The sequence below is a fragment of the Sitophilus oryzae genome, unplaced genomic scaffold, assembly GCF_002938485.1.
Source record: "Sitophilus oryzae breed Bouriz unplaced genomic scaffold, Soryzae_2.0 scaffold_85_pilon_pilon, whole genome shotgun sequence".
NCBI classification, from domain to species: domain Eukaryota; kingdom Metazoa; phylum Arthropoda; class Insecta; order Coleoptera; family Curculionidae; genus Sitophilus; species Sitophilus oryzae.
The window spans coordinates 298846-317162 of NW_022147483.1; the positions used below are offsets into that span (position 1 = coordinate 298846).

Here is an 18317-nt window from a genome sequence, read left to right on the forward strand (position 1 = left end):
AATGTGCACCGAAAAATGGTTTATAAACACAGCTAAAGTATTTGTTTATAATATCAATTAATTATAATGCTATCTGCATACCACGATCTCTAACGACAGGTGTATCCGTGGTTGCCGGCACGGCATATAACATGCGTCTATGGTATAAAACAATCGGCAGGCCTGGATTCCTGGACCTATGATCTATGGTTCTATCCCGGTAAACTTATCTATGGTACCTGGTTTTTTTTAAACTATTTTGGATAAATCTTGGAATTTTAAAATAAAAACTGATAATAATGCATAAAATTCCTATTTGGCAAATCTCTCTGATATTCTGCTTAGTGTCCTGAAAAAGTAAGTGCCGTTAATATCCCTTTTTTCCGTATTTTTATTATGTAAATTCTAGTTCTAATAATTTGTTTGTGTAATACATTTTCCATGCATATTTTTTATTAGATAATCGCTAGCTATAGGTGAGTCGAATAATAAGAGCCCCATAGCTATCAGATAAGCTATAAAGAAATGAAATTTATTATGAATTACATACCTTTGTTTTCTATAACTGCGATATACATTTCGCTACTTATTTTGTTTGTCTGAGCTACTTGTGTGTATCTGTCTTATATTATACAAAGATGATTATGTTTCTTCTAAGATTTAACATCAGAAGGTATTAAGGTCATTTTATGTAAAGTTACTTATATTTAAACACCGCTACATTTAACTTTTTTATTCTAAGATTATTTGTTTGAGTATTTGGTATTACCGAGTATTTTTACGTGTTCTTCATTCTGAACCTATTGATCTACTAATTGTTTCCCTTTTTAGGACAATTCAAATTCATATATGATGTATGAAACCTAGTTTTATCTTGTATAAACTGCTGGAGGCATGGTAAAATGGGTTAAATGTTAACTCACAATCACAATGACTGAGTGATATTTACAATGAATTCAGGCTTTTGACGTTCATCAAACCAGTGTGATGTAATTGTTCGTTAATAATAAAAATAGTGCAGAAAAATGTACTGGAGAAGGATATATGCATATGATGGTAAGTACAATACTTACTTTTTATTAAAATGCAACACTATATCTTGCCTGGTTTTATTTATTTAACGTTATACAGAAGTTTTGTAGTATTGTAGTTGAACAAATCAGTTGTTGTGAGCTTCTACAACACTTTTACACCTATTTATCCATTTTAAATCACCACACTATACATATTTTTAACTCTAAAACTTTGAAACTAATACTTTCTACCCAATATTTCAATAATACAATATAATTAAACTTTTTCAACGCTTTAAAACACCTCAAATGCCTCTTTTAAACGCGTGGAAATATTTGAATTAAAAAAAATTCGCGGGTAACTGGTTACAGCGCCATTTCATCCTTGTTGAGTTTCTTCGAACTAAATCTGCTTGTGGCGCTACCTATCGGGAAGTAGTTAAATTTGTAATATCCTTGTTATGGGTTTCTGTAATAGAATACTGTGGCGACATCTGGTAATTAGTAACTGAAATTGCACATAATTTAAAGAATTCTGTAATTTTTAGTGTCCAAAGAGAGTTGAATTAGCGTCATCTCTGAATAAAATTTTCGACTATATTTTATCTTAATCCAAGAAAATACGAAAATTTTCAAAGTTTTTCATTAAATTTTAACTTAGAATTACAAAAAAAAGTATAGAAATAACGTCGTCATCGTTTTAAAAAGTGGCTGGTTTTAGTTCAGACCGCGGTTCGATATTACCGCCCTTAAGAGACATTGGAAATATCGTTTGTTACACTTGTTCGAAAGAGTACAAACCTGAAAGTGTTTATTACATGTTTCCTGAGCTTTATTTACTGATACTATTCATGTTTTAGTGTTAATAGAGGAAACTAGCACTGTACATTACACTAAACACTTTAATTCGCGCAATGTACAAAAGAAAAGGGAAGATTTGAAGGTATTTGATGACGAGAAGGAGGAAGGTGAGGGGCCTATAGTTCAGAGAAAATGCCCTAAATGTGATAGTAACTAAATGTCTTATATGCAACAATTCAACTTAGGTCTGCCGATGAAAGGCAGACAGTATTTTATACTTGTAGAAAATGTAAATACAAGGAGAGCGAAAATTCTTAATAAAGCAACTGCTTTTCGTACATAATTTACTTCATTGTATTATTTTTGAGTGAAAAATAGATTATTTAAATTTATCAAGTGGGTATTACAGTAAAATAACTTAGTTATAATGCATAAATTTATTAAAGTCAATTTTAGTATTGTTATTAACATATTAACTGCAGTATCTATTTTTATTTCATTGATTTTCTGTGCCGCGTTTTCTTGTTTTCACACTAATTTATGATTATATAGATATCTCACATCTATCTCACTTACTAGTGAAAAATTATTCTCTCCACAATGTTTTTACATTGTTAGAAACAGTTTGTATGTATAAGAATATTTTTTTTAGTACTTAACTCCTTTTAAGTCCTGAAATATTAATGTATTTAAAGTGAAAAAAGAAAAAACAAGTAGTAAGTACCTCAGATGTTCTCTTCGCTTAGTTTTTTCCTTTAGTTTTGTCTTTAGCATTAAACAGAGGTGCTTCAAGCTGTAGTTTCTAAACAGCTCCAGTTCAGAGTAATCAAGATTCACTTTGATTATATGTATTATACTCCTTGCCTCGGATATTAATATACTAATTTTATTATTTCAGTTATCTAGATTTCTTCTTACTCAATGTGAACCTTCTACTGTAATAATTACTCTATTTATTCACTTCTATTCGCAGTAATTGTTTTGGGTAAGATTTCTTCAACCTAAAATTCTTCAGCTGGTAGATGGATTGGTGAAATAATATTCAAATCGTCATAGTATAGCTGTAAAAGATTACTTGTTTTAATAAATATAAAAGAAAACCTAGATATTGTTAATTTTGGTCATATTAATATTTATTTTAAATTATTTAAAGAAAAATATTTTAGTGTATATTGAGTTGCCTATAGTTAAGGGGGAAACTGTTTATTTTTGTTCATCCTGAAATTTCAAAGGTTAGTTTTCAACAGAGACATATCCCATTTAATAAATATCAAAGTAATAACTTATTAATATGGTTAAAAGCAAGTATTTCTAGATTCTGTGTTATATTTACTCTAGCAAAGCAAATTTTTACAGCTAGAAAGGACGATGTAAACGTTCCTGCACCAACACCAACTGATCAACCAGCCGAAGAGTTTTCAGTAGAGAAAATCTTAGATAAAAGAAGCAGAAATGGAAAAGTGGAGTATCTGTTGAAATGGAAGGGTTACAATGAGTAAACTGTTGGTCTAGGTAATTCAAATTATTAAATTAATGTATTAATATCACTGTAGTGAGGATAATACGTGGGAACCTGAGGAAAATCTTGATTGTCCTGATCTTATAGCTGCCTATGAATCTCAGTTTGAAACAAGCTTACGGGACACCGAAGACAAGAATAAAATAAAGATTATCAGTGAAGATAGCAGAGCCAGAGGTATTTGTATTATTTGTTAAGTTATTGCACTAACTACTGTCTACAATTAAAGGGTTCGATAGAGGTTTAGAACCGCATAAAATTCTTGGGGCGACCGATGCAAGTGGGGAACTTATGTTTCTAATGTTGTGGAAAAAGTGTAAAGAGGCTGACTTGGTGCCAGCCAGCCAGGTGAACGTGAGATGTCCAGAAATTGTTATAAATTACTATGAAAACAAGAAAATTTGGCACACTAAGCAGACTTTTAAACTGTGCGATCTCTCTGTGCTTCGTATTTCGTAAGTCCAGTCTTTTGATCTTCATATATAGAGTTAAATTTATATATTATTCAATGTACAGCAGCATTTTTCTCTATTTGCACTAAAATAAGAACGGTTTCAGGGTTTCATAAAATTAGAGTAATTAAATGATATAAAATATTCCGAGCTTATATTCTTTCCAACAGTACCTATAACATGCAGTTCTCATATTTAGTAGTTATTTTAATGACAAAAAGACTCAATATCCTGCAAAAAAACTATCTAAACTAAAATAACATTACTAATATACCTTTTTTCGAAATATATTTAGAAATTTAAATAAAAATTTTCTGAAATTTCAAAATTTCTAAGGTTAAAATCTTTAAAAGTATTGGATTTTAAACATAGATGGCGCTAATTCAACACTTTTTGAAACGTAAAATTACAGATTTCTTTAAATTATGTCTAAGTTTCGTTACTAATTGTTAGATGTCTCCACAGTATTTTATTACAGAAACCAGTAAAAAAGAAATTACAAGTTTGACTACTTTCAACGAGATGTCGCACCTATCTTAAAAATAGTTATCTGTAATGTAGTTACGAAGTTCAGCCTTTGTCCGCTCGACGGCGCCATAAGGGTTTTTTTAGTTCCAAGATATTCCGCATGAATGAAATGGCGCTGTAACCAGTTAACCGCGTTTTATTAAAAATTTGAATGAGTGCAAACATTTTAAAATACTGTAAAATTATTTTTTAATACCATTAAAGGTATTAAATACGTTTGATGTCATTCTATTCGTGATATAATTAACCGAAAGTACTATTATCCAAGTTTTATAATTAATAATACGTTTATTATAAGTAAATAATTCATTTAATCAGTTAATTGCAACACTAGAACCTAAATCTGTGCTAAATAAAATATGATATTTATTTATTATTTAATTCTGTTTCCGTTAAATATAGTTTGGAACACAACAAACATATCATACACGTATATTTCTTTATATAATATCTTCTTTTAAAGGACAATTATTTTAAATATATCTTTTTTGTTTCAGATTTTCTACAACAGTATCCCCTAGCGGTAGAGTCTTGATCTTGTCAGCAAATGAATAATGATTTAGTGTCCCAAATCAGGTACTAATTAACTTATTTTCTAAATACATGTACTCACTATTAGATTTTGAAAAGAATTTTCAAGAAAATTGCTATAGAATTTTTAAACTTTCTCAAAAATCATCATTTTTTGACGTAATTACCCCCCTGTCTATAGTGTTTATAATTTTCCTTCGTGTACTTTTACCATATCAATCGAAGTATTTCACCGTGGGGCACCCTGTATACGTATTTCATTAGTATAATAATTTATTATTAGTTGACCATTTAATAGTAGTGAAATATTAAATAATAATGAATTACTAATGGGGGTATTAACAATACGATCGTATAAACGGCGTCTAAATTGACCTGGAAATGACGATTGCTGTCATTTCATACGTAAGTTCTTGAATATGTATAATTGCAATATGATCGAAAAAAAACGGCGTCAGCGATGGCTATGAAATGAAAATCGCTGTCATTTTATTTGTAAAATTATTTGGGAAATGTCATCGATTGCCACTTGCCAACTAGGAGCCGTTTTTTTTTTCGATTATACTGTATAAACAATATTGTTTATATTATAAATATCATATCGATCGTCATTTCTTAGCCAACTTGACGCTTTTTTTTATCGTACGGCAGTACACAATCGAACAAAGGCAATAGAGTTATTATATATAGTTTAAATTATATGGTAAATGCGTCATCGATCATCATTTCCAAGCAACGTCGACGCTGCTTTTTTTCATACCGCACCATACGATCGAAAAAAACGGCGTCAGATTTGATTTGGAATTGAAGATCTCTGTCTCGTTTATATGTAATTTATTTATACGGTGAATGTCTTGATTATCATTTCCAAGCCAACTTGACGCTGTTTTTTATCATACGGTCGAAAAGAACGGCTGAAGAATTGCCTCGCAAATGAAGGTCGCCATCATATATATAAAATTACACGGTAAATGTTATAGATGTTCTTTTCCAAGCCAACTTGACGCTGTTTTTTTCGTCATACGCTAATACCATACGATTGAAAAAAACGGCTTCAAAATTGGTTTGGAATTGAGAGTCGCTGTAATTTTACATGTAAATTTATATGGTGAATGTTATGGATCGTTATTTCGAAGCCAACTTGACGCGGTTTTTTATCATACGGTCGAAAAGAACGGCCGAAGAATTGCCTCGCAAATGAAGATCGCAGTAGTCATATATTTACATGGTAAATGTTATGATCGTCTTTTTCAAGCCAACTTGACGCTGTTTTTTTTTTGTCATACGCTAATACCAGCTAATACCATACGATCGAAAAAAACGGCTTCAAAATTGGTTTGGAATTGAGGATCTCTGTCATTTTACATGTAAATTTATATGGTGAATGTTATGGATCGTTATTTCCAAGCCAACTTGACGCTGTTTTTTATCATACGATCGAAAAGAACGGCCGAAGGATTGCCTCGCAAATGAAGATCGCTATCATATATATAAAATTACATGGTAAATGTTATAGATCGTCTTTTTCAAGCTAACTTGACGCTGTTTTTTTCGTCATACGCTAATACCATACGATCGAAAAAAACGGCTTCAAAATTGGTTTGGAATTGAGGATCGCTGTCATTTTACATGTAAATTTATTTGGTGAATGTTATGGATCGTTATTTCGAAGCCAACTTGACGCTGCTTTTTATCATACGGTCGAAAAGAACGGCCGAAGAATTGCCTCGCAAATGAAGATCGCTATCATATATATAAAATTACATGGTAAATGTTATAGATCTTCTTTTCCAAGCCAACTAGACGCTGTTTTTTTTTCGTCATACATATTTAAGTTAAGTATTCTATATGGTAAAAAAAACAGCGTCATACGCTAATACCATACGATTGAAAAAAACGGCTTCAAAATTGGTTTGGAATTGAGGATCGCTGTCATCTTACATGTAAATTTATATGGTGAATGTTATGGATCGTTATTTCCAAGCCAACTTGACGCCGTTTATTCTCAATGGGACAGCATTTTGATTTTCTGTCTCTTATTAATGTTCAATAATTAATTGCTTACTAATTTATGTTTTTTTTGCAGATTTAGAACTTCCAATGGGCGTACCACCAAGGACACCAAGGGTCGAACATTCTGCTCTGCAAATGGACGTCTTACACCAAGCATCAACCGTTGATAATATATATTCATAGTTCTACCGTATTCTGTACTTATTTACTTTGTTTTATGCTTATATATTTTTAATGTCATTTAAATGTGTAAAATATGTGAAATAAAAACAATAATTAAATATAAACTGACTTTTATTGAAGATAACCCTGGATACTAACGTAAAATCCAAGACAAAGTTACCTCCTCGCTCTTATGTACTTTTTGACAAAAATTGAACGAAAATTTTTAATCCTTGTACAAATTCACTGGTTTCTATCAGGAGCACATAAGTGTGAAGAGGTAAGGAGTAAACTGAGGTACCAACATTTACCTCCTAGCTCTTATGTACTCCTGATACAAGTCCCTGATATTTCAACTTTTTGACAAAGATCGCACGAAAATTTTTAAACCGCGTCCAAAATCGCCGATTTCTATCAGGATAGCATAAGCGTGAAGAGGTAAGGAGCAAATTTAGTACCACACGTAAATAAAGCATTTTTCAACGATATTCTGCTATCTCTAGGACTTCGAACTCGTTTCCAAACTTCAACCCTTAATATCTCGGAAACTATAAGGGCTAGAGAGGAACGGAGGGCGGGTTTCAATAGGGAATTCAACCCTCTATAAGGGGGCAAAACGAGGGCGCGATCGGAAACAAAAAAAAATTTTGGCGAAAAATGAGGTAAGGGGTTAACCTTCCTTCATTTTTGCCCAAAATTTTTTTTGGTCTCCGATCGCGCCCTAATTATGCACCCTTATAGAGGGTTGAAAGGCAAATCGAATGCCGAGTTCCGTTCCTCGATATCTCTTTTAGTTTAGAAGTTATGGCCGTTTTTCCAAAAAAATCTAGCAATTCTAACTCGTTGGTCAGTTGCTCCAAAATTTGCCAGGTCGAAATTATTTTTAGTCGGTTTTGTCAAAAGCAAAGAAAAATTGAATTTGTATCAGGAACATATGAGTGCGAGGAGGTATTTTTCGATACCAGGAGCAGGCGTTGCATTCACCATTTTGTCAAGAAATTATTTTATTTTTTTTTACCTCCTTACTCTTTATGTTCTCCTGATACAAATCCCCGATATTTCGTCTTTTAACAAAAATTGCATGAAAATTTTAACTATCATAATTCACCGATTTCTATCAGGAGCACATAAGGGTGAAGAGGTAAAATGCATTTCTAATTATTTTTTCAAATACAAAGGGAAATAAAATACCAAGTATTTAACTAATTCGATTTATTTATAATATACAACGTACAAAAATAAAATAAATACAATATACAAGGTTTAAAAAAAGTTGCACGTAGTGGACCTGGATCATGGAGATGGGGATGGAAACTTCTACACTGAAAAGAACAGAAAAATCATATTAGTTCAGCTGCATCATTTTTTTACTAACTATACCATAAGGTAAAAAACGGCGTCAGAGATGGCTTGGAAATAAAGATCGCTGATATTTTGTATGTAAAAATATAGGGCATGTCATCGATCGCAATTTCCAAGCCCACTGAACGCCTTTTTTTTGAACACACAGTACACGATTAGTTTATATACAATATGATCAAGAAAAAAAACGGCGTCAGCGATGGCTATGAAATAAAGATCGCTGTTTATTTTTTTATCAATGTTCATTTCCAAGACAACTGGACGCCGCGCCGTTTTTCTTCTCTATCATATTATTATTTGCTACTTTTTGTAGCTTTAAGACTATTTTTAATCAATTATTTTTAATAACCAGGAAATATAAACTAATTTTGTATATACAATGTGATCTAACGAAAACGAGGTGTCACAGTAGGCCTTGAAATAGATATTTCATTTTAAGTTTTAATGTATCATCACTAAAGTTCTCAGAAACAGCAAATATTATTTACCTACTTCAGGTCATTATACATTAATCATATATAGCAAAATATACGTTACGTTACGTGCTGTAGAATATAAAAAAACAGCGTCAAGTTGTATAAGAAATGACGATCGATGATACTTACAATATAATTTACATATAAAATAACAGCAATAGTAATTTCCTGGCCAATTCTGATGCATTTTTCTTTTCTCGATCATATAGTACCGTATGATAAAAAAACAGCGTCGAGTTGTCTTGGAAATGACGATCAATGACATTCCCCAAATACCGTATGATCGAAAAAAAAACGACGTTCAGTTGGCTGCGAAATGACGATCGATGACATTTCCCATATAAATTTACATATAAAATGACAGCGATCTTCATTTCATAGCCATCGCTGACGCCGTTTTTTTTTTCGATCATACCATTTCGTTTTACATATAAAATGAAATGGTCATCATTTTCGAACGCATGGTACCGTATGATAAAAAAACAGCGTCAAGTTGGCTTGGAAATGACGATCAATGATATTTAGTAAATATCATCGATGGAAAAAAGCATAAGAATTGGCTAGGAAGTGACTATTGGAGTCATTTTATATCTAAATTATATGGTAAATAATATTTCACAGTCACTTCCTGGCCATTTCTGAGGCTTTTTTATTTTTTTTTTATCGTATGGTACCGTATGAAAAAAAAACAGCGTCACGTTGGCTTCAATAAAAAAAAACATCGTCAAGTTGTCTAAGAAATGACGATCGATAACATTTATATTATAATTTATTTATAAAATGACAGCAATAGTAATTTCTAGGCTAATTCCGATATTTTCTTTTTTTGATCCTAGGGTACCGTACGATAAAAAAAACAGTGTCAAGTTGTCTTGGATATTCCCCAAATAATTTTACATATATAATGAAAGCAATAATTATTTCCAGGCCAACTAGAGTGCTTTTTTTCAATCGTGTAGTACCGTACATCAAAAAAACAGCGTCAAGCTGGCAAAGAAATGACGATCGACAGCAATCTCATCTCTCTTCAACTCCGAAGCCGTTTTTTTTTGGCTGTACGGTATATTTTACTATCTATATATTTTTATAATATAATTTTAATGTTTAACAAGAACTACCGTATGATCGAAAAAAAAAACGGCGTCCAGTTGGCTGGGAAATGGCGGTCGATGACATTCCCCATATAAATTTACATATAAAATGACAGCGATCTTCATTGCATAGCCATCGCTGACGCCGTTTTTTTTTCGATCGTACAGTATTTATAAACACATAGACATAGAATAAGTTACACTGAAATGTTATTTCAACGCCTACTATGCATAGAGCATAAAAATAAATCTAAACTTCTGACTTATTATAGTTAAATAACAGGAAAATCTATCTATAACAAATTTTTCTAATTTTAGTACACAAATATAAATTATCATGTTGCAATTATATTCTAAAATTTCCAACATATTTCAGGCCAGATTCTTATGTATCTCACTAACGAATATTTGGTACTACAAAGACAAAATAATATTGTATATCTCCTCAAATTACACATATTAATAATTTACAAATAAATTAAATACAAACTGGTATTCCTTGTAAACATTTTAGAAGATGTACAATACGTGTGTTATATTAACAAATTTATCCACTAGAACCTTTATTTTTTATAGTAATGTTCAATAAACATTTTAATTAATTTAGAATATTTTTAATTTCTACCACTTAACCGTATAATCGAAAAAAAAGGCGTCAGCAATGGATATGAAATGAAGATCATTGACGCTGTCATTTTATATGTAAATTTATATGGGAAATGTCATTGTTCGTCATTCCTTATAAAAATGTAAACAAAATTAATTAAAAAAATTATTGTGTTTACTATTGCAAGTTTGATCACATTTTTCACATTACAAGATAGCCTGATAATATTAAAAACGGATATAAGAAACACATTTTTAATGTAACATCCCCTAGCGCATTCGCCATTTTTCATCAAAATACCACTTTTGGAATTGGAAATAAATCTATTTAAAATAATGGTTACTTTAAACTGATTTTACCATGTCTATAAACTTATATATCTGTCGAAATCAATATAAAGTAAACATATATGTAGATCTATATGGATATGTTTAATTTAATCATTTTCTGTCTTTTTTACTGTAGGAACGTGAAAAATGTTTCTTAGAACACTTAATTTCTATACTACATTAGAGCATATACATAAAAATGTATGCAAAATTAATTTAAAAATTATTGTTGCTAGTATTGCAAATTTGAACGCATTTTTCACGTTACAAGATAGCCTGATAATATAAAAAACGGATATAAGAAACACATTTTTAATGTAACATCTCCTAGCGCATTCGCCATTTTCTAAAATGCATTTAAAATATCTGAGCTGATTAATACAAATAAAATTGTATTAAAATCAAAATAACATTTTTGGAATTGCAAATAAATCTATTTAAAACAATGGTTACTTTAAATTGATTTTACCATGTGTATAAACTTATATATTAATCTGTTAAAAGCAATATAAAGTAAACATATATGTGGTACAGTCTTATATCATTTTGGTGGCTTCTGACTTCATTACCATACAATCTTCTAGGAAAAACAGATAAATTTATTATTGTACAATATATCAAAATCGATATTTTGATTCTTAATTGTTTTGTTTCAAAGATTAGAACCCCTAAAGATTATAGTAGTAAATCAGCTTGTAATTTTAAATTTTTGAAACGCCATAATAAATCAACATGTTTCATTAAATTCTACTTTATTACCAACATATAAGCTGGACTTACTGGACTGGATATATATATGTATGTCTGAATCTTGGTAAATTCATATTTTCTTTATATTCCATCAAGGACATCCTGGACACTGTGAGATTGCTGCAGCGAAATTGTATGCTCTCTTGCTGGACCTATGGTAAATGTAAATAATACGTTTATATAATACATAAGTAATTTTAACAAATTAATATTTTTAAAACAATTAAAATTTATAGTATTGCTATTTAGCAAGTATATACGCATATACAAGTATATTAAAGCATATAATATAACCATTCAAAGTATTTTTAAATTAACTAAGATGCATCTATATACTAGATATTAAAATATAAATGTGTTATGGAAATATTTCTTAATAGAAATCGTCTTTCTATTGAGTTTTTAGTTTCTATAAAAATACACAATTATTTTTAATTCTCTGCTTGCCTAGTTATATCACAAAAAATTACGGGAATATTGATCATATTATAAAACGATGTACTTACTTTAAGATTTACTGTTATTTCCTATACTACGAGCTAATTGGTATTCAAAGGGCCTTCAAGTTGTTTCCATCACTCACACAGATATCATTTTAATCATGACAATGGCAAATTTCTAATCTTTCTCCATTCCACAATGCTTTTGACTCGTTCGTGCTTGTATATGTAGAGATTCTTCATTGAGAAGAAAGGACTGCACATTTTGGCTCTCATAAATATTGTTTATCCATATAGAAATCCCTAAAACACAAACAATATATGAGTTATACATATTAATAAATACATTTTAAAAATGTTAGTGTCATAAAACATTATAAAGGGGATAATTAATTTTTCACCAATAAGTCAGATAAAGGTGGCATATCCATATAGCATTATTAGTTAGTGTAAAAATAAGAAAACATGGCATAGAAAATAAATGAAACAAAACTTGACTGCAGTTATGTATTAGATTAATAAAGAAAAGTCTGCATTACAACTAAGTAATTTAATTGGAATACCTACTGGTTATATTTAAGGGATTCATATTTATCACCCCAAAGAGATGCAAAGAAGTATATAAAAAAGCAGTCGTCTTAAAAATTTTCACGTTCCTTGTATTTACATTTTGTACAAGTATAAGACACTGTCTACCCTTCATTAGGCAACTTATGTTGAACTGTAGCAGAGAAAACGTTTTATTAATATCACATTTAGGACATTTTCTTTCAACTATAGACTATAGGCTCAACATCTTCTTGCTTCTCGTCATCAAATACCTTCAAATCTTCCCTTTTCTTTAGTACATGGCGCAAATTCAAGTGCATAGTGTAATATATCGTACTATTTTTATTCTATTAATATCAAAATTAAAATAGTATCTATAAATAAAGCTCGTGAAATATATAATACCCAATTTCAGGCCCATGTCTTTCGAACAACTGTACCATACAATATTTCCATTGTCTCTTAGAGGCGGTAATATTGGCATACCTTCTAAACAAAAACCAGCTCCTTTCTTAAACAAAGCCCACATTATTTATACGCTTTTTTTATTAATTCAAGATAAAATTTAACTAAAAACGTTTAAAAATGTAATTTCGTTGGAAAAAACTTTTAGTGTAAAATTTCACATAGAGATGGCGCTAATTCAAGACTTTTTCGATACAAAAAATTAAAGGATTCTCGAAATTAAATAATTTAATATTTAAAGTTCGGTTACCAATTAATAGATGCCGCAACATATTCGTTACAGAAATCCGTAAAAAAACTGCTAAACATTAGCGTACTAGTCGATAGATGTCGCCACAAATCAGAAAATTAGAGGAAACATTAATAAGTGAACTTTGGCAATCGCTCGCTGAGTGGCGCCACTAGTGCGCATAGTCCCGAAAAATTCCGCGAGGACGCAATGGCGCTGTAACCATTTACCCGCGCTTTGTTTCCAATTTAAACGAGCGAAAATGTGTTGCAAGTTTAAAAAGTGGCGTTTTGAGCTGGATTATAATGTTGAAAGAGTTTAATTATGTTGGATTGATGAAATACAAGTTAGAAAGTGATATTTTAAAGGGTTTAGTGTTAAAAATACGTCTGTTATAGTGATTTTAATGTGTGGTGTTTCCAAAACTTTAAAAAAATAAATTAAATAAAACCGAAATATACATGAAGATGGATGTAACACCGTATCCAACGCCGCTACACACAGTAAAAATATTCATAATAGCCTGAAATGTTTTGTTAATGTCTGATAAACTCTACAAAAAAATTAAATCTATGATTTTTGCTGTAAACAACAAATCTATGATATTTAAGGATTCTTATATCTAATTTCTTTTTGATCGGACCATTCTAATCTTTTATGAGACAACTATGAGATTGTGAGTGATAAAATGTGTATTTTGCATAGGTATTTTGTTTGTGCGTTGTGTACATTATGTCAATATTTTCTATGTGGCTTTAAAAGAACATTATGCATTTTGAAATATGCTGTTTTTTTGTAGTAAGGGTTGTACTTACCCCCATTTCAATACCCCTTCACCAGTCGATTCTTCTACATTGTTATCTTGATTCTTCTACATGGCTCTGGGTTACATACATAAAAAGCTTCAATTGTCTGTATATCAGGCCATCATCTGGAGTTAATATTTAACCCATTTTACAAAGGACTTAATGCTGGCCAGTAGAAAGCAAAATACTTTCATTGTATACATCATATATTAACATTTCTCATCTCTATAAAAATAAATTAAAAAGGGATATAAGAAACACATTTTTAATGTAACCTCCCCTAGCGCATTCGCCATTTTCTAAAACGTATTTAAAATATAAATTCTTAACTGATTAATACAAATAAAATAGTATTAAAATCAAAACACCACTTTTTGAGTAGTAAATAAATCTATTTAAAATAATGATTACTTTAAAGTGTTTTTACCACGTATATAAAGTTATATATTAATCTGTCAAAATCAATATAAAGTAAACAAATATGTAAATCTATGTATATGGATATGTTTAATTTAATCATTTTCTATCTTTTTTACTGTAGGAACGTGAAAAATATGTTTCTTAGAACACTTAATTTCTATACTATATTAAAGCATATACATAAAAATGTATACAAAATTAATTTAAAAAACTATTGTTCTAGTATTATTGCAAATTTGAACACATTTTTCACGTTACAAAAGATAGCCTGATAATATTTAAAACCGATATAAGAAACAAATTTTTAATGTAACCTCCCCTAGCGCATTCGCCATTTTCTAAAACGCATTTAAAATAACATACAAGCCGATTATTACAAATAAAATAGTATTAAAATCAAAATACCACTTTTGGAATTGCAAATAAATCTATTTAAAATATGGTTACTTTAAATTGATTTTACCATGTGTATAAACTTATATATTAATCTGTCAAAATCAATAAAATAAAGTAAACATATTGTACGTAGTACTGTCTTATATCATTTTGGTGGCTTCTGACTTCATTACAACACAATCTTCTAGGAAAAACAGACAAATTTATTAATGTACAATCTATCAAAATAGATATTTTGATTCTTAATTGTTTTGTTTCAAAGATTAGAACCCCTAAAGATTATAGTAGTAAATCAGCTTGTAATTTTAAATTTTTGAAACGCCATATTATATAAATTAACATGTTTCATTAAATTCTACTTTATTACTAATATATAAGCTGGACTTACTGGACTGGATATATATATGTATGTCTGAATCTTGGTAAATTCATATTTTCTTTATATTCCATCAAGGACATCCTGGACACTGTCAGATTGCTGCAGTGAAACTGTATGCTTGCTTGCTTGACCTATGGTAAACATAAATAATACATAAGTTATTTTAACAAATTAATCCTTTTAAAACAATTAAAATTTATAGTATTGCTATTTAGCAAGTGTATCTGCATATACAAGTATATTAAAGCATATACAACCATTAGAAGTATTTTTAAATTAACTAAGATGCATCTATATACTAGATATTAAAATATAAATGTGTTATGGAAATATTTCTTAATAGAAATCGTCTTTCTAGTGAGTTTTTAGTTCCTATAAAAATACACAATTATTTTTAATTCTCTGCTTGCCTAGTTATATCACAAAAAATTACGGGAATATTGATTATATTATAAAACGATGTACTTACTTTAAGATTTACTGTTATTTCCTATACTATGAGCTAATTGGTATTCAAAGGGCCTTCAAGCTGTTCCCATCACTCACACAGATATCACTTTAATCATGACAATGGCAAATTTCTGTCCATTCCACAATGCTTTTGACTCGTTCAAGCTTGTATATGAAGAGATTCTTCATTGAGAAGAAAGGACTGCACATTTAATTCTGTAATTTCTTGAGCAGGCTCTCATAAGTACTGTATATCCATGTAGAAATCACTGAAACACAAACAATATATGAGTTATATTAATAAATACATTTCAAAAATGTTAGCGTCATAAATCATTATAAAGGGGATAATTTTTCACCAATAAGTCAGATAAAGGTGGGATATCCGGATATCCATATAACATTATTAATTAGTGTAAAAATGAGAAAACATGGCATAGAAAATAAATGAAATAGAACTTGACTGTAGTTATGTATGAGATTAATAAAGAAAATTCTGCATTACAACTAAGTAATTTCATTGGATACCCACTTGTTATATTTAAGGGATTCATATTTATCACTCCAAAAAGATGCAAAGAAGTATATAAAAAAGGCAGTTGTCTTAAAAAATTTCACTTTCCTCGTAGTTATATTTTGTGTTCAAGTATAAGACACTGTCTGCCCTTCATCAAGTGACTTATGTTGAATTGCAGCATTAAACATTTTATTATTATCAAATTTAGGACATTTTCTTTCAACTATGGGCTCAACATCTTCTTGCTTCTCGTCATCAAATACCTTCAAATCTTCCCTTTTCTTTAGTCCATAGCGCAAATTCAAGTGTATAGTGCAATATACCATACTATTCTTATTCTACAATATCAAAATTAAAATAGTATATGTAAATAAAGCTGGGGAATTATATAATACCCAATTTCAGGCCCATGTCTTCCGAACAATTGCAGCATACAATATTTCCAGTGTTTCTTAGGGGCAGTAATATTGGCATACCTTCTAAACAAAAATCAGCTCCTTTCTTAAACAAAGCCGACGTTTTTTTCTTAATCCAAGTTAAAATTTAACTAAAAACGTTTAAAAATGTAAATTATACGGTTAAAAAATTAAATATAGTGTAAAATTTCACATAGAGATGGCGCTTATTAAACAATTTTTTGATACAAAAAATTACAGGATTCTCGAAATTAATTAATTTAATATTTAAAGTTCGGTTATTAATTAATAGATGCCGCAACATATTCGTTACAGAAATCCGTAATAAAACTGCTAAACGTTAGCGTACTAGTCGATAGGTGTCGCCACAATTCAACAAATTACAGAAAACATTAATAAGTTTTGGCAATCGCTCGCTGAGTGGCGCCACTCATGCGTATAGTTCCGAAAGACACCACGAGGACGAAATGGCGCTGTAACCATTTACCCGCGCTTTGTTTCCAATTTAAATGAGCGAAAATGTGTTGCAAGTTTAAGAAGTGGCGTTTTGAGCTGAATTAAAATGTTGAAAGAGTTTAGTTATGTTGAACTGATAAAATACAAGTAAGAAAGTGATATTCTAAAGGGTTTAGTGTTAAAAATACGCCTGTTATAATAATTTTAAAGTGTAACGTTTTCAAAAGTTTAAAAAATAAATAAATAAAACCGAAATATACTTAAAGATACTGTGTACAAGAGATCCCAGGGCCCCGTATATCATCGAAATACTGCTTAATGTTACTACAAAACATACTGCTCATTTTTCAGTAAAAATATTCATAATAGCCTGGAATATTATGCTGATGTTTGATGAACTCTACAAAAAAATTAAATCTATGATTTTTGCTGTAAACAACAAATCTATGATGTTTAAAAAATATCTACATTCTTGTTGATCGGACCATTCTAATCTTTTATGAGACAATTATGAGATTTTGAGTGGTAAAATGTGTATTTTGTTTGGGCATCGTATATATTATGTCAATATTTTCTATGTAGCTTTAAAAGAACATTACGATATATATTACATTTTGATATATGCTGAGTTTTTTTGTAGTCAGGATTGTACCTACCCTCATTACAATATCCCTTACAAAGCTTTAAAAGCTGGAGGTACAAACTATGGAGGCTAAAAGGCCTCCATAGTTTGTACCTCCGACTTTTAAAGCCCTCCATAGTACAAACTTATAGAGCACTGAAGACAAATTCCATTCATCCATATTCATCTACGATGCTGATAATAAATCATCTTGGATGAATGCGCTACACTTCCAAGACACACCAATGGTTTCCTAAAATCATTAGTCATATTATATAAAGCATAAAACTAGTGCATAATGATAAAATATCCTTTACATTATCCTCTACAAAATCAATTAATACATACAAAGGGTAATGTAATCTTTTGTGCTTGGAATATTTTTAAATTGTCCACAGGTATCAACTAAATTCTAAATAAAGCAATAATTTCTATTTTTACTTTCTACAAATTTTTAAAATCTATCTAAAAGCCAACTAACTAAAAACTTTGAATTTGAAATCATTTTGAAATATTTGAAATATATATATTTCAATATTATTGTAATATAAATCGCAGC

General features: G+C 30.0%; 1 protein-coding gene and 1 long non-coding RNA gene across 6 annotated transcripts; one reads left to right on the forward strand and one right to left on the reverse strand.

Moving 5' to 3' along the window:
* The first annotated feature begins 3 nt into the window (after window positions 1–3).
* LOC115890117 (chromobox protein homolog 1-like) lies at window positions 4–7101 on the forward strand. Of its 2 annotated transcripts, XM_030910262.1 has the most exons (7): window positions 4–336; window positions 811–1035; window positions 3150–3288; window positions 3347–3489; window positions 3542–3767; window positions 4790–4868; window positions 6910–7101. In XM_030910262.1, the coding sequence occupies exons 2-6, from the start codon at window positions 1005–1007 to the stop codon at window positions 4845–4847; spliced, it is 597 nt and encodes a 198-aa protein (XP_030766122.1). In that variant the 5' UTR covers window positions 4–336; window positions 811–1004; the 3' UTR covers window positions 4848–4868; window positions 6910–7101. The 2 variants fall into 2 exon arrangements, with proteins under 2 accessions (XP_030766122.1, XP_030766123.1); XM_030910263.1 differs by lacking the exons at window positions 4–336; window positions 811–1035 and adding an exon at window positions 3013–3094.
* A 1134-nt stretch (window positions 7102–8235) lies between these two features.
* LOC115890120 lies at window positions 8236–18270 on the reverse strand. 4 transcript variants are annotated; one of them, XR_004051565.1, is made up of 10 exons: window positions 18107–18270; window positions 17793–18011; window positions 16660–17536; window positions 16280–16602; window positions 15767–16016; window positions 15307–15428; window positions 14112–14327; window positions 12120–12356; window positions 11644–11765; window positions 8236–8320 (listed from the first exon to the last, which is right to left on the reverse strand). It is a non-coding gene; the product is annotated as an uncharacterized LOC115890120 (long non-coding RNA). The 4 variants fall into 4 exon arrangements; XR_004051568.1 differs by having other exon boundaries at window positions 8237–8320; window positions 16660–16789; window positions 17905–18011; XR_004051566.1 differs by having other exon boundaries at window positions 8237–8320; window positions 16660–16811.
* Between the last annotated feature and the right edge of the window lie 47 nt (window positions 18271–18317).

Bases quoted from the DNA above. Each gene is read 5' to 3' on its own strand.
- LOC115890117 (XM_030910262.1), top strand. From the start codon at position 1,005: ATGTACTGGAGAAGGATATATGCATATGATG. The intron at 1,036-3,149 runs GTAAGTACAATA...AAATTTTTACAG, and splicing joins AAGGATATATGCATATGATG to CTAGAAAGGACGATGTAAAC. The intron at 3,289-3,346 runs GTAAACTGTTGG...ATATCACTGTAG, and splicing joins AAATGGAAGGGTTACAATGA to TGAGGATAATACGTGGGAAC.